This window comes from Impatiens glandulifera, chromosome 9 (assembly GCF_907164915.1).
Source record: "Impatiens glandulifera chromosome 9, dImpGla2.1, whole genome shotgun sequence".
Taxonomy (NCBI): domain Eukaryota; kingdom Viridiplantae; phylum Streptophyta; class Magnoliopsida; order Ericales; family Balsaminaceae; genus Impatiens; species Impatiens glandulifera.
The window spans coordinates 24,513,976-24,532,022 of record NC_061870.1 but is presented as its reverse complement, the minus strand read 5'-3'; the positions used below and the strand labels follow the sequence as shown (position 1 = coordinate 24,532,022).

The window sequence follows — 18,047 nt, the reverse complement described above, 5'->3', positions numbered from 1 at the left end:
ATTAAATTTTTCTGAGGTTTTTTAATTTCGTCTCAAAGGGTAAAATTGTCGGAAAATTTTGACATCATCAAGTAAGCGTCGGTAAGTTTTCGTCAGGAACAATTTTTTTGTGGATACACTCAACTATTTTATAAATGAAAATATCCTCCATATATAGTAGAATAGAAAACTTTTTAATTCATGACTTGGACATGAGATCAAAGAAAATCCTTACTAAAAAAACAATTGTTGAAATTAAAGACCGCTTCATTTCAATAAGTACAAAAAGAAGCTCAATAGACCAATTCATGAACAAAAATGTGTTCATTTACTTTATATCTTTTTTTTTATATTCTTGATGGAGTTTTCAAGACTCTAAGCAAAAAAATTGCAAGGTCATTGCAAATAAGGACGATTAGATTTGCTCAATATAAAACAGTTAAATAGTAAAATAATAATAATAAATTAACAAAAGTGTTGAAATTAATATTTTTTAATTAAAATTAATGTTTGTAATTAATTATGGTATTGATTATGATAATATAGAAGGTTATAAGTTACGTTATTTAAGTCTAAAATAGGGAAAACATTTTTATTTTGATTATATATTTACATAGTAATGTAATGTTATGATTGAATAACGAGAAAATAATAATATTTCTTTTTTTGTAACTTTCCTTCCTTATTTTTCTCTTTAATCCAACATAGTGATATCAGAGCTTCGAGATCGATTCATGGCAATGTTAGGAGATTCTTGGCCGATATGAGGAGCTCAACTCGTTTTCGATGGAGAAGATTATGATTATTGGAGTGTTATGATGAAGACACTTCTAGTCTCACAAGATTTGTGGGATTTGGTGGAGAACAGACACATTGAAGATCAAGATGCCGTATGATCATTAGATTGTTCATCTGATAAAAAGTTAAAGGAGAACAAAAAGAAATATACGAAAGCCTTGTTTATTATTCAACAAGGTATCTCTCGTAAGCTTTTTCCAAGAATAATAGGGGTTAATACATCGAAGGAAGCGTGGGATATATTGTAAAAGGAATTTGAAAGGAGAGATAAAATGAAGACATTAAAGCTCTTGAATCTTAAACGAGAGTTTCAAAATTTGAGGATGAAGGAGAAAGAAACTCTACAAGAGTACTTCTCAAGGGTGATCGAAATTGTAACCAAATCAAGTGTCTTGGCGAAGACTTGACCGACAAAACGGTTTGCAATAAGATTTTGATAAGTCTTTCTCCGAAGTATGACAATATGGTGGCCATTATTGAAGAAATGAAAGACCTCTCGTCACTTAGTATTCACGATTTGATGGGTTGCATGCATGCACAACAGATGAAGCGACATACTGAAGCTTCCCTCGAAAGTGCCTTTTAATTGAGAGGGAGTTTTGAAGAAACTCTACGCAAAGCTCGAGTAAACGTCAATATTCTCGCGGCGGTAGAAGTTATGAAGCTGAGGGGAGGTAGAAACTTCAATGATAACAAATTTTGCCATCATTGTAAAAGATCGGGTCACGTTGAAGAAAATTGTTATCGCAAAGGTAAACCTCAATCTTTTAATTGCAAGAGGTTTGATCATATGCAAAAAGATTGTCGAGATCAAAGTAGAGAGCATGCCAATTATACTGAGGAGAAAAGGAATTGTGAAAGTGATGGAAGAACATGTTTTTGCATGTCAAGCGGCTATCGGAAAAAATGATAACGAGTGGTATGTTGATAGTGGGTGCAACAATCACTAGGGTGTCAAAAATGAACTCGACTCGCCAACCCGACACGAGTCGACCCGAAGAATATTGGGTTAACGTTGGGAGTTTTCGGGTTTGAATCATTTCAGGTCAGACCCAAAATATAACCTAAAAAAGAAAATTGGGTTGAGTTGGGTTCGGGTCAACCCGGGTTGACCTGAATTAAAAAATCAGGTCACTCATCAACCCGAACCCACCCACCCAACCCGACCCACCTAATATATTAATAAAAAAAATAACTTGCCTACCTTACAAAAAAAACCCTAACCTTAACGGGCCTAACCCATATCCTTAATTTCTATTCATTTTCTTTCTTCCGTCTTTCTCACTATTCCTTTTCTTCCATTTTTCTCACTTCTCTTCAATATACATTCCTTCTCTAATTTTCATCTTTTTTAATCTCTAATTTTCTTCCGTTAGTATTCAGCAATAAAATGAGTTCACAAATTAATCTTGATCTTGAGGAGGATAGTGTGGAGGGTTCACCTATGGCAAATTTAGATGCAAATAAAGAAACGTGCATTGATTCTTAAGATCAAGCCTCCAAAACTGGTATTGGTAAACGAAAGAGACCATTAAAATCAAAGTGGTGGCAGTATTTTGATATACTTCCTAAAATAGAGGGAGAAGATTTGCGATGTAAATGTAAAGCATGTGGAATTACATACAAAGCTGATAGTAGCATGGGAACAGGTAATCTTCGTCATCATATCCTTAATCAATGTTCTAGAAAGAAAATTCGTGATATTGCTCAAACTTTGTTAGAACAAGGGGATAAAAGTCTTAATATTAGGTCTCAAAAGTTTAGTCAAGAAAGATTTAGAGAGTTGCTAATCTTAGCAATTGTGAGGCGTGATTTACCATTTCAGTTTGTAGAATATGAGGCAGTTAGATCAATATTTACCTATTTGGAACCTCAAGTCAATCATTTCACTAGAAATACTGCAAGGAATGATATTCTCAAGATGCATAAAAATGAATGCAATAGGCTAGCTCAAGAAATGCATTCATGCCCTGGAAAAATTTGTTTCACATCTTATTTGTGGACTTCTATAGCTACTGATGGTTATATATGCTTGACAACACATTTCATTGATTCTAATTGGGTTTTGCAAAAGAGGATTATCAATTTCTTTTACATGCCTCCACCTCATTCTGGTATTGCATTGTGTGATAAAATTAATAGTTTATTCAATGTTTGGGGAGTTAAAAAAAAGTTTTCACAATTACATTAGACAATGTTGCTGCAAATGATGTATTTGTTGGTCTTTTAAGAGAACAACTTGATTTAAATGGTTCATTAGTGAATGGTGGTGAGTTTTTGCATGTTGGTTGTTGTGACCACATTCTCAATTTAATTGTGCAAGAAGGTTTAAAAAGAATTGATAATGGTGTTGATAAGATTCGTGAATGTGTAAAGTATGTAAAAGGCAGCCAAGTGAGAACTGATGATGATATTGCTTCTTTTACTCTAAATTCAAGCGGATGCATGAATATTTTGAAGGTACCGTTGATAATGTTTTTTTCTCACTAGTATTTTTTACTTTTTTTTACTAATATATTTTATTTATGATATAGGAATTTGATACATTTCAAAGTTTGGAATTCAATGGAAAAGCTTAAAAGAGACAATTAGAGCTCTATTTGGAAGAATCGAAAATTGACAGAGATACAAAATTTGATGTCCTCGCATTTTGGAAAGCTACCAATTTAGGTATCCTGAACTTGCAAAAATGGCCAGAGATATCTTGAGTGTTCCAATTTCTACAGTTGCTTAAGAATCGGCTTTTAGCATCGGTGGTAGGATACTTGACCAATATTGTAGTGCAACGAAGCTTGATGTTGTTGAGGCATTAGTTTGTTGTAGAGATTGGTTAGTTGGACAGAATGGTCAGTGGCTCGTCTTTTTATTTTCATATTAAAGTTTTTTGTTCGATTCTTTGACTAATATTTTCTTTTTGTAGAAAATACTGAGGTGGAGTTGGATAATTTGACTAAAAATATTATGAGTTTATTCATAAATGGGGACGATGGCTCAAATACTACTTAAACTATGAGAAGAGATCATTCAGATTTCAGACATTAGTATTGATACTTGATATTAAAAAGTAAGTAAGTTAAATTAATATATTTTTAGAAGATTTTAGAGTTTAACTTCTTTTAATTTCATATCTCATTTCAAGGTTGGGCTCATACAAAAAGGTGTACAACGGTGAAGAAGTGAAGTTTGAACTTGAAAATACTTTTGTAATGATTGAAGACTTTTTTTATAATGATATCATAATTTCGTTGTGTAATATTTATTTTGTGAAAATTTTGAATTTTCTAAACATAATTATTATGTATATGCCAATTTTATTATTTTGTATTTAAATTAAAGTATTATTATTAAGCAAAAAACTTATTTCGGGTTAGTCGGGTTGGTCTGGGTTCGGGTTTGGGTTTGTTGTTTTCAGGTTGGTTTAGGTTCGTGTCGGGTTCGGGTTGAAAATTTTGTTATAATGCACCTCCTTCAACCCGACTCGAACTCACCCGACCCACCTGAATTGACACCTCTAACAATCACATGACCGGAGATGAGTTGATTTTTTTCAAAATTGACAAGAGCGACGCAACTCGGATGACAATGGGTAATGGTGATGTGGTGAAATCAAATGGAAGAGGTACGATTGCTGTAGATTCAAAGAAAGATAAATTGCTTATCCATGATGTGTTGTTTGTTCCGGATTTAGCTCAAAATTTGCTAAGTGTTAGACAACTTATGCAATATAATCATGCATAGTATTTCGATGATGATTATTGTAAAATTTTTGACGAGAAAAATAATAGAAAGTAGATAGAGGTTGTCAAGATGGAGAGGAATTGAAATTTTCCTCTTAATTTTAACCTGCAAGTTGTGCATCGGTTAAGGTCAATGTTGAAGATATGTCATGGTTGTGGCATAAACGGCTTGGGCATGTGAACTTTGAGAGCTTGAAATTGCTAAGCAAAAAAAATATGGTGTATGAGTTGCCAAATATTGACGACAATCATGATGTTTGTGAGGCATGTGCTCTTGGTAATATCCATAGAGAGACGTTTCTGAAAGAGAAAGCCTAGAGAGCGAAATTATTGTTGGAGCTCGTTCACACCAATATTTGTGGCCCGTTGTCCAAAAACTCTCACGGAGGTAACAAATACTTTATCACTTTTATCGCAATTTTTCAAGAATGTGTTGGGTCTATTTTTTGAGGTAAAAATTGGAAGCACTTTCCATTTTCAAGAAGTTTCAAAGAATGACTGAGAGGCAAAGTGGTAAGGTGATTAAAAGTTTAAGAATTGATAGAGGAGGAGAATACAACTTGAAGGATGTCGAGAAATATTGTGAAAATATTGGTCTTAAAAAAAATTGTAGACGAGTTATACGCTAGAACAAAATGGCGTTAGAGAGGAAGAATCGAACAATTGTCGAGATGGCGAGAACCATGATGAATGCAAAGGGGTTAGCATTGACTTTTGGGGCCGAAGTAACTTATACAGCAATTTATTTTTTGAATCGATGTTCAACAAAGGCGGTTAAAAATATGACACCATTTGAGGCATGGTCCAAGGGTAGAAATTCGTCGGTCAATCACTTGAAAGTTTTCGGATCCATTTGTTATTCTCATGTCCCGAAGAAAAATGAGAAACAAACTTAAAGATAATGGTGAAAAATGTATATTCGTTGGCTATAGCACCAAGTCGAAGGGATATCGACTTTTTAGCTTGAAGAAAATAAGGTGATTGAAAGTCAGAATGTGATCTTCAATGAAAAAGAACAATGAGATTGTAAAAAGAAAGGTGTTGAGGATGTACAGATGCCGATTTTTTAAGAAGATCATAGGGAGAAATCTAGACAAGTCAATGAAAGTGGTTATGAAGAAAGTGAGCATCAACAATATCCGACAACACAACCTAGGGCGAGTTCATCCATTCTGATCCTTACTCTGGTAAAAATGAGAAATTTAAACGACATATATGCTTAATGTAATTTCTGTGTTGTAGAACCCGAAATCTTTGAACAAACTATTAAAGAGGAGGTTTGGTGAAAGCGATAGAAGAAGAAATCAACATGATCGAAAAAAATGAAACCTGGGAGTTAGAAGAATACATATCGGAAACGAAACAAGTGGTTTGGTTAAGGAAGATTTTAGAAGACATGGGGAGAAATAAGATATGGCTGAGGTTCTCTTTTGCGATAGAAAATCGATAATTGTTATGTCGAAAAATGCGATATTTCATAGTCGAACAAAACACATCAACCTCAAACATCACTACATTCGTAAAGTAGTGGTTGATGAAGAAGTGATGATCAAGCACGTAAAGACCGGAGATCAACTTGCAGATATCTTCACTAAAGCACTTCCTTTGAACAAATTCGTCTACTTACAAGATTTGTTAGCCATGACACCCAAAAACATTAAGGGGGGTGTTGAAATTAATGTTTTTAATTAAAATTAATATTTTTAATTTATTATAGTATTTATTAGGATAATATGGAATGTTATAAGTTAGGTTATTTAAGTCTAAGATAGGGAAAAGATTTTTATCTTGATTATATATTTACTTAGTAATATAATAGTATGATTGAATAACGAGAAAATAATAATATTTTATTTCCTTTTATAACTTTCCTTCCTTATTTTTCTCTTCAACCCAACAAAAAGGGGAAATTCGATTAAATGGACCTCATAATAGGCATAATTCTAAAAAAGGCCCACGGTTAATAAACCCTGCAAAAAGGGTCTTTTCGCCTTGTGAAATGACGTCCATGCCCCCGATAACACATTTACCACTGATGTGCGAGCATTACAGATGCGAGAATCATGTAATGTTCGCACATCATCATGCGAACATTACACGATTCTTGCATCTATAATGCATGCGAGCATTACACGGTTCTCGCACATTGTCTAATGCTCGCACATCAGAGTATAAATTCTAATTCTAATTTTTACCCTCGTTTCAAATTCGATTTCTCCACTCTCCACGACTCCACTCTCCAACGTCTCATTTCAACCCGCGCCACTTTAATCGGGAATCGTCTGTCCGTTCGTCCTTCTCGTTTCATCATCGGTCGTTCGTCCGTCCATCCGTTCGTGTCATCGTTCCATTACAAGTAAGTTTAGGGTTTGGGTTGTGTAATGTTCTTATTGATGGATAACTCCAATATATGCTTATATATTAATGGATAATTCTTAGTCTTTGGGGGTATTTGTAGCTTTTAGGGTCTATCTGTTTATATTGATAGTATATGGTATATATATTTGCATCAGTTCACTCACGAGCATTGTATATTCACGAGCATTGTATATTCACGAACAATGTATATTATGATGTTACTTAGTTTTTCTAATGTTGTATATTCACGAATATTGTATATTATAATGTTGCTTAGTTTTTCCAATGTTGTATATTCTGATGTTGCTTATTTTTTCCAATGTTGGGTTTATGTGTAATATTCTAGTTATTGCTAACTTACGATTATTGTATATTCTTAGCTCCGTTCGTTCAAGTTCAGCAGTTGAAGACCAACGACTCTTCGTTCTCAAATGGGTACATTTATTTTATGTGAACCAATAACAAAACATTACAATAGGCGTATAATCGTTGAACTGTTTTCAATTGCAGCTCAAGCACTTCTTTACCTTGATGGAGAGTGGAAAATTATGGATTGTAATACTCATTTTGTTCCAAAGTCAACCAGAGGTTTGAATCTTCCCCTAAATTCTACATATGCTGAATTAGTTGATATGATCTACTCTGCTACTAATATTGATAAATCTAGATATAATTTATTGCTTCAAACCAAGTATAATACTCTGGGTATGGATGAAAAATTTTCTTCTATAACTGATATCAAACCAGATATGGATGTGAAGTTCTTTTTACTTGAAACCTCGATATCACTCCACCATCACACTACATTGTGTGTATCTTTAATAGAGAATTCACTACCTAGAAACACAACTCAAGAAAGTGTAGTGGTTCCAACAATTGATGATCCTGATGTATTCCCGAAGTTTCAACAACAGGAGGTTGTCTTTGAAACTCAAAATGACATAGAAGAAGACCCATGTTTGTGTCTGAATGAGGGGGTTGATGATTGGGTTCCTTAGTACACAACCAAACAATGATTGGGTTCCTAGTACACAACCAAACAATGATTGTGTTCCTAGTACACAACCAAACAATGATTGGGTTGCTCGTACCCAACAAGCAATGCTTGGGTTGCTAGTACCCAACCAAACTGTAGTGATTGGGTTGCTAGTAACATACCAAACAGTGAAAATCCGTTACTTGAGGCATTAACTTGCGAAATCGAATTGGAAGTCAGTACGTTGTTTGAGAATAAAAAAGAACTTCAACAGAGGTTACATAAATATGCGATGGCTAATCATTTTGAATTCAAAGTTGAGAGGTCAAAAAAAGATATTTGGGCGGTTAAATGTTTGGATCAGAATTGCAAGTGGAGATTGCGTGCTGTGAAAGGAAAATCCTCGGAAATGTTTGAGATTCATAAATTTATAAAAGATTATACATGTTCAATTGTGACGAGGCGAGAGAATAAAAGGCAAGCACCATCGTGGATGCCTATGAATTCTGCTCAAGGTAACGATTTGTTGTTGAATCTATCTAACTAACTAACCAATTGCTCGTGTTCAATTGTTATCTTTTTCAGGTATTACTCAACTGAATCGTGAATTAGTGCATATGCGAAGACATGCTATCCAGTTTGTCATCAAGACTCTTGGGATATTCCAGAAAATATCAAACAACGAGTGTGACTTAAACCACCTGTTAAGGTTAAGAAAGGGCAGCCACAAACAAAGCGTAGGTCATCCCAAGGTGAGACTCGTAAGGTACCGAGACGATATAGCTCATGTGCTAGTCAAGCTCATAACAAAGAAACATGTAAATCAATGATGCATGCACCATATACTGCAAGAGCTACAAGACCATCATCTTAGCCTCCATCATCTCATCAGCCATCATCTCAACAACCATCAACTTTGGCTTGAACAAATGTTGGTTTTATCTTATGAATATTGTATCATTTATTGTTGGTTTTATCTTATGAATATTGTATCAATTATTGTTGGTTTTGTCTTATAAATATTGTATCAATTATTGTTGGTTTTGATTACAGATGTTGGTTTTTAATATCTCTGGCTTGAACAAATGTTGGTTTTGATTATAGATTGTTGGTTTTGATTACATATTGTTGGTTTGATTACAATTGCTGTTGGTTTTGATTATAGAACACTTAAGTCATTCCTCGAATCTTAAACATGATTCTAGGGGTCTCCATTCTAGGTCATCCAAGTATATTTATGTCAAGAATCAAACTAAGCTAGGAATTATGGAAAACAAACTTACAGATGTTCGCGACAAGCTTCGACTGCTCTAGTTGCTTTAGACGATTACACGATAGGGAGACAAAACTAGGGAAGATTAAGCGACTTTTAGGTGCAATAACTTCTAGATTTTCTCGCTTGTGGATAGAAAATTCGGTTCTTCGACAATGGATAGGCCGTTGTTCATCAAACATGGGACTTTATTCGAATTTGACCTATTATGAGACCCATTTGATCAAATTTCAAAAAACCAACTAAATGGGAAACCGACTAAATAAGAACATTACACATAAAACCAAACCATAAATCCTAAAATTTACGAATACCCTGAAGACTAAGGAGTATCCATCAATATATAAGCATACATAACATCCAAACTGAATAAGAACATTACACAACCCTAACCCAAACTCAAACCCTAAACTGACATGAATAATGTAACGACGAGACGGACGGAACGAGACAGACTAACGGACGGAACGAGACGGACGAACGGACACACACTATGGGGCTTTTTTTGAATTAGGCCTATTATGAGGATCATTTAATCAATTTTCTCTTGTGCGACGCGCACGCACACACAAACAAAAAGAAAAGGGTAAAGTTAACTAGAAACAATAATAAATGAAATATAACAGTTTATGGTAAAAAAAATAAAAAAAAATAAGAAACACAACACTCATACATTGGTTGATGACACGATTAAACAATCAATAAATTCTTAACAGGAAATTAAAAAATAAAAAATCTCAACTCTCTTCTCTTGTGTTCATACAGATACTTATTTTACTTGTTTATGGCTCTGCTTTCGTTGAGCTTGGAATAAAGACAGCGATGAAATAGATCAGTTGAATGCGTCGCATCTGACACGGATGTTACCGTTGGGTCCGGGCTTTCCGGTCTTGACTCCGACGCGGCCGAGTTTGGTCATGGCGGTTATGAAGGCAGAGTTGAATGACTGGGAGCTGGTAGCCCAGGCGTTGACCACCGACTTAGACCTGGAGTCGGTGAAGAGCACTTGGTCGGAAGTGAATAATCCCTTTCCTCCCTGAAGATTCTTGAAGTATGCATTGTCGAATTTTCGGGGCGTGATTGGATCCATGTTTATTGCTATTCTCGGGTCCACATTCTTCGGGCACATTTGAATCAACTGGGATGCGTATTGCTTGTTCAGGGTCGGGTCAATCGGGTTGGACTTTGTGAAGTTGTAGATCCTGTTTGAGAATTTGCTGCAGTGGGAGAACCCAATTGTGTGGGCAGCTATATATATACAATAATAATTTATAATCAAATGAAATAAAATAAAATAAAAGATTATATATAATGAATATATAGATTAGTTTGAACTTAATTACCTGAGAGAGCTATCATGTCGTTTTGATTAAGGCCGTTGGCAGCAAAGAGGGAGTTGAGTTGGTTGAGGTTGAAGTTCGGATGAGGAAGTTTTCCGGTGACGCTTGCCGCCGTCGACTTCAGGCCGTCCAATCTCCCCAGCTCCACCGCGTACGATGGTCCTCCGGTCTGCATTCATTCATTCATTCATTTTTATAATAAAAATTCATTGATTCAGGAGGAACAACAGGGAAGAACAGAGATAAGTGATTAATAATTACCAAAGCGATGACATCCCTGGTAGCCATGGTTAGAATGTCGGCGCAGGATACTTTATTCCGGCAACCGGAGACGGCGTCAACTGCAGCCTTGGCCTTGACAACGGTGTCGAACCCATCTCCGGCTAAAGAAATGTTATCCGGGTTATCCTTCTCCGCCTTGTTGCCTCCGGTCGATTGAATCATAACGGAAGCATCGCAGCCCTGAACAAAACAGTCGTGGAAGAACAGCCTGAGAGTGGCCGGAGCGGTAACAAAAGTTTGCTGAAACTTCAGCTGGACGGCCTTCCTGACGATGGATTCGACGTTGGGGCACGTGCCGGCGTAGTAGTTCTGTTTCAGTTGGGCCGAAGCCAAAAGACAGAGGCAAGACAGTGACAACAATGTCAGAGGAATGTTGAATCGAGTACCCATTCTAGACAGAACTCAGATATTAATATGTTGATGATGGTTTGATTGTTGTGAAGTAGATAAGGATATTACTTGGTATTTATAATGGAAAACAACAATATTATTGTAACATTCCATTTGATCAATTCTTTTTAATTTCCTGCCTAAGCAACTTGCTGTATTGAAAATTACTCCAAATTTATTAATTATTAATTAGTTTACTCACTCATATGTCTCGTCAAACTTAAAACCTGGTCCAAAAGGATAGATTAAATACGGATTGCATGCACGTTTAGGGCTTATGATCAAGAATATACTTTCTTTAATTTGGTATTCAAAATAATAAACTTTTTAACTACACATTATAATGTGCCCGTCAACTTTCATTTTATTTTTTGAATGAAAAAACATATATTAAATAAACACTTGTTATAACATTATCTAAGAACCTTATATGTCACCTGACATGATTAACATTGATGTAAAGATTTTGTACGAATTGTTGGGTTAAAAGAATCATAAATAATTGTGAAAATCATATTCATCTTAAATTGGTTTAGCATATATTATATATATAAATATTCTTATTATTACCTTCTTGAAAGGAGTGAATTGCTATGCATTCTATGTCACCATTTAAAGCTTGTTTGTTGTTGGGTTATTTAGGATTTTTACTTGGTTTAATATATATATATTTTTTGTTTGATAAAAAAAAACAGTAAGTTATTTTGGTTTTTAAATATTGAATAATTATAATTATTTTATTTAAAATTTTAAAAAATAAAATAAAAATAATAAATATTTTGATTAATTAGTGAAATGTTCGGATAATAAAAAAAAAAAAAAAAGTAAGACGTGATATATGAGCTTCTGGTTATATAAATAAAAACTCCTCGGATCAATAAATTAAGAAAAACAAGTTTTGTTGACTATGAATATTTTATTATAGCATTACTTTGACATAATAGTTGAGAGAAATTTTAATAATGAGACATTTTTAGAGAATATTGGTTGTTAGATTAAGTTAAAGAAAGAAAAAAAAGAAAGGAAAAATTATTTGATTAAGATTAAAAAAGAAATCTTTAATTAAGTTGAAGTATGAAAAACGTTTTAATTAATTAAAATGAATTTATGATAGTTTATGATATAGTTTTAATGATGTGATGAAAAAATTAAGTTCTGTAAATGTTTAATGCGCAAGTAAAGCTGTAGAGGCGCTGACAACAAAGATGACGTCAGTAAAACTAAAGAGGCGTTAGTAGTAGGGTTTTTTGGCACAATTAGAATCTCACATCGGAAGATGATTAGAGTGAAAAAAGTTTCTTAGTATATAAAAGAAACTATATTCATTATTAGAATAAATCCCACATCGGAAGATAATGGGAATTTGAGAAGTTTCTTAGTGTATAAAAGAAACTCTCCCCTCTTTGGTTTATTGCACCCAATATTTGTATCTCTTTTTCTTATTAATTGATAGTCTTAATGCTCGGAGACGTAGACAACACTTAGGCCAAACTCCGTTTTAAAATTTGTTAGTGTGTTCTTTCATTTGTTTTCTTCTTTTGTCTTTCTGTCAGGGTTTTCCCAACAAGTGGTATCAGAGCCGAAGTTCGTCATTGGCATGGTGGAGTCATCAAAATGGGCATCAACTCCTTCGTCATCTTGGACGAGGACATCGATGTCGAATTTAAAGCTTGTTTGTTGTTGGGTTATTTAGAATTTTTACAGGGTTTAAAATATATTTTTTTTTTGTTTGATAAAAAAAAACAGTAAGTTATTTTGGTTTTTAAATATTGAATTATTATAATTATTTTATTTAAATTTAAAAAAAAATAAAAATAATAAATATTTTGATTAATTAGTGAAATGTTCGGATAATTTTAAAAAAAAAGTAAGACGTGATATATGAGCTTTTGGTTATAAAAAATAAAAACTGTTCAGATCAATAAATTAAGAAAAAAAAATGTTTTTGTTGACTTTGAATACTTTATTATAACTTTGACATAATAGTTGAGAATAATTTTAATAACGTAAGAGTTAGACATTGAGAATATTTGTGTATAATATACAAGTTATATATTAATAGTAAATACAAGCTGGGTATTAAATAATAAAATACAGGATGATATATTTTTTTCAAAAGGAAACTTATAGAGACGGTAATATAAAACAATAGTTAAAAGACACTTTAGAAACGTCCATAGGAAACTTTTAACAAATGACCATATATTCGTTAAAAGCCATTCAACCAAAGTAAAAAAAACTAATAACAAGGGTAAATATATATGAGGAATAATAGAGAAGGGAATTTGTGAGAGTGAATAGAGAAGAAATGAGATGTCACAACTTTAGTGACTAGAAAAAATAATAAAGGTGAGGATGGAGAATTTGTTATTTTTTCAGAAAATCAGATTAGAAAATCGTAATTCCCTCTTAAATTCTCTTACCCAAAAATCCCTCCACAATTATTTCCTAAATATATATATAAAAGTTAAATCTTTTTTTGTGAAAGCTGTAATAATCCCTAAAGATAGTCGGCTTCACAAAATGACATTGTTAATTGTACTTTTTCTTTTGCTAAAGACTTCACCACGGTTTTATATATTTGCCAAACTGCCAATATAGGCAGCCTTAATGGCGTTAACACCAGACTTTTAACTATAAGAATAAATTAATGATGATATATTTTTTTACAGTTGTTAACAACTTATAAAAATAATGACGGAATAAATAAGGAATTTTTTTCCAGCTTAAAGGTTGCATATTTGACAATTAATTTATCCTTTATGTCCCCAAAGAAAAATAAAAGTAAGGCTCCTTTATTCTTGAATAGAATAATAATTATATGTTATAATAAAAGTTTACTATTTTAGATAGTGCTTCACATTATTTTTAATATTTTAATTAGTCTCTAGAATTGGAAATGTTAAAGTCTCCTAATACACGGTTTATTTTAATTCTTGTAAACATAAATAGAAAATGTTGGAAAACTTACAAAGATACATCTACAAGTTGTGAAGATTGTTAAATCGAGTTAAAAATAGACATACCATCTCGATTGGGAGATTTTAGAATGTTTAATGATTTAAGAAAAATTATATTCTAATAGTGTTAATGATTTTTTCTAATAATATATGTTTGATAATATATTTTAATTTTCTTGAACATTAATTTTCTCCTTCTTATTCCTAAAATTATTTTACACCTGCAGTTTGATCTGATGATATTGAAAATTTTGTTATGGTTTTAAAATCTTGTTTCATGAATATGTATTATTTGAATTAAACTATTATAATATGTATATTATATTTAAATTTTATAAAAAAATAATTTAATATTTTTACTGATTAGATAATGAAATTATTTTAATAGTAAAGAAAATTAATAGTAGGGTTACTATTACTTTTAAATTCCTAAATTAATACAATTTATAATTAATAATTATTCGTCATAAGGAGTTAATGATCTTTTAATTTTCTGTATTTTGTTTAGCCCAAAGCATCCCAACACGAGTGAATCAAGTTGAAGTGAGGAATTAAGCTTTGAACTTGATCGAACAAATCTTTGAGATCAAAGAAGATAGGAGAGAAATGACGGACAAAATAGTTGAAGTTACTATAAGAATCCCTAGCTTTGACGGTCTCCAGTACGATCACCAGAGTGAGTTAATGGAAAACTTATTTCGTTCCAAAGATATGTGGGATTTAATAGAAACATGATTCGAGACACTCGACGATCCGACAACAACTGGAACCAGAACTAAATTTAACGAGATGAAGATGAAAAATTGTAAGATGAAGAACTATTTGTATCAAATGTTGAATCGAGCAACGTTAGAGCAAATATTGGATAGAAGTACATCCAAAATCATATGGAACTCTTCAAAGAGCAAGTTTGGAGGTAATGAGAAGGTAAAAAGATCACTTATGAATACTACGTAGAAAATTCAAAATACTTGAGATGAAAAAAATTCAAAATACTTGAGATGAAAAAGAATGAGACGATAATTAACTATTTTTCTAGAGTTGTAGTAGTAGTCAATAAGATGAGAAGTAATGGTGAAAGGATTGAAGACTCTACTTTAGTAGAAAAGATTTTGAGAACATTAATAAAGAGGTTCATGTATGTTGCGGTGGTTATTGAAGAAGCCAATGACATTTGTCAACTAACAGTTGATGAACTTCAAAGTTCTTTTGTTGTACATGAGCAGAAATTCAAGTGTAGAACCTGCAATAAAGTGTTATGGATGTCACAAGATGGGGCATTATCAAAGAGAATGTCCCAATTAGGAAGATAATGCGCAATGTTGAAGCTGGAGAGGAAGAAGAAATGCTCATATTATCTTCAGTAGAGCCACGTGAAAAAAGGGAGAAGGGTCGTGGTATTTATACCCCGGGTGCTCACATCATATTTGTGCAAACTCATAGTGATTCTCTCAGTTGGATACCGACTTTAGACACTCGGTCAAACTTGGGAACAACACAATATTAGTTGTTACAGGAGAATGTTGTAAAGTTAAAGATATAATGTATAAGATAAACGATTTCAGAAGTCTATTACATTTCAGAGTTAAAGAACAACCTTTTAAGTATGGGTCAATGAGCGCAAATATAATGTTTAAACTGTCAAGTAGTATGTTGGAAAAGGAAGGAAAAAACTAAGAGCTCAATAGTTACTTTAAGACTATTGCAAAAAGTGAGTCATATTTTTTACATTACAGAATGGGTCATCTGAATTATAAGAATTTTGAAAGGTTAAAAAAATTACTACACCCGAGAAGAAGTGCATCCTTGTCTCTCTGGAAAACAACAAAGATCGACTATTTAAAAAAAAAGCAAGTAGAGAGCAACTAGAAAGATGGAACTCATACACTCAGACATATGCGATCTTCCCATAACACCAACTTTGAGGAGTAGAATGAGGTACATTCTCACATTTATAATTAATCTCAGCAGAAAAATATGAGTTTATTTATTAAAAGCAAAAACAGAGGCATTTAATTTGTTTAAGAATTTCAAACTCATAGTGGAGAAAGAGTGTGGACAACCTCTAACATGTTTGAGAATAGACTGAGGGGGAGAATTACTTCCAGTAAATTCAATAACTAATGTGAAGTGAATGGAATAAGAAGATAATTAATTGGACGATATACTCCCTAGTAAAATGGGATAGCTAAAAGAAGGAATAGAACAATCATGAATGTTGTGAGAAATATGTTGTCAAATAAATAATTTCCTAATGATTTTTTTGACTGAAGTTGTGCAATGGTGGGCATAAATTATGAATAGAAGCTTCACTTGTGTCGTCAAAGAAAAAACTTCTTAAAAAGCTTGCAGTGATATAAAATCCTCTATAAGTCATTTAAAAGTATTTTGTTGCATTGCACATGTACCTACACAAAAAGACTGAAATTGGATAGTAAGAGTCTACTTATACTTTAATTGGTATAAGTTGTTAGTAATATTGTCTTTAACATTACAGAAAATATATATAAATGATGTTACAAAGAAATTAAATAAACTATAATATACAAATAAACAAAATTATCAAAATTAAAGGTTGAGTCGAAACATGTGTTTAACATATTTCCCTTAAAACAGGTTCACCGTCTCCTTCTTGTACTGGAGCTTATCAGATGATTGTCTCTCATGGTACAACGAATCTAGTAATGATTCAGCACCAAAATCACTACGTAACGAGCTTGACCAACGTATTTAAATTATCACCGGGATCAAAATAGAATTGTATGAAGCCATAATTAAAATTATCAATGGAACGTTTTTTTCTGAAAAATTAAGTAACTAGCTTCTTATGATATTGAAAGTGAAAAACAATTTTTTTTCATCTAGGATGATTGAATGATTATACCATGTAGTTCTGCAATTTCTATTGTGTTAAACAATTTGTGATAATTTATATCAAAATAAATTAGTGACTAATTTCCTTGACTTGAGAATAAAATCATTTAATGCAATCAATTGCATTTAAAATGTTTCAATGTATGCATTTGATTGAAAATTTTTCATTTTCCTATTGATATTAATACATCATTTAAGTGACTCATTATATTAAAATTTTAATTAAAATATATCAATTTATTTTTATACTATAAAATGCATTTTGCAAATAAGTTAAGCCTGCTTGGATTAATAGAAAAACTAATATAAAATAAAATTGTCTTTTTTATCTTGTATAATAAAATATTTTAAACTTTAAACCTTTAATTTAAGTCATTTAGTTTAAACAACAAGCTCACTAGTAAAAAAAGGGTAAATAGCTAGCAAACATGGCGATTGGGTTTAGAATAATCGTTACTAATGTTCATAATGGCGATTGGAATTAAATCCAATCGCAATTACCCTTATAATGGCGATTGGTCCTTTAACCAATCGCTACTAGTTTGAATGAAAACGATTGGTTATAAAACCAATCGATGCTAGACGTTTTGAAGATTAACCGCGATTGGAAAAGAAACCACTCGCTCGTATTTTATAGAATGGCGATTGGATAAGCAACCAATCGCGGTTTCCTTTTTATATTATATAGAATGACGATTGGATAAGCAACCAATCGCTGCTAGACGTTTTGAAGATTAAGGCTACCACAATATCATATAATATATGATTTATTCATTTATTCATTTATCATAAAAATCTTTTTCCAATATGGACAAACTCAGTAACTCGAATTTATTCTTGGGGCTCACTCATTCAATTTTATTCTTGAATTTTCATTTACATTAATATAATGGAAACAATTTACATAGTCTAAATTCCAACATAAGTAAAAAATCTAAAGCTTATAGACTTTATGATCTTATTCTGAAAAAGACTATTAGTGAGTAGGGATGTTGCTTTCAAGGAAGATGTGTGTTGAGATTGACAGAACAACTCTAGTTCAAAAGGACTAGAATTGGAAGAAATTATGTGTGAAATTAT

General features: G+C 32.5%; 1 protein-coding gene across 1 annotated transcript; it reads right to left on the bottom strand.

Moving 5' to 3' along the window:
- Nucleotides 1-9,886: 9,886 nt before the first annotated feature.
- LOC124914835 (peroxidase 51-like) lies at nucleotides 9,887-11,133 on the bottom strand. The gene is made up of 3 exons (XM_047455449.1): nucleotides 10,723-11,133; nucleotides 10,465-10,630; nucleotides 9,887-10,369 (listed from the first exon to the last, which is right to left on the bottom strand). Exons 1-3 carry the CDS (start codon nucleotides 11,131-11,133, stop codon nucleotides 9,954-9,956), a joined length of 993 nt encoding a protein of 330 aa, XP_047311405.1. The 3' UTR covers nucleotides 9,887-9,953.
- Nucleotides 11,134-18,047: the final 6,914 nt, after the last annotated feature.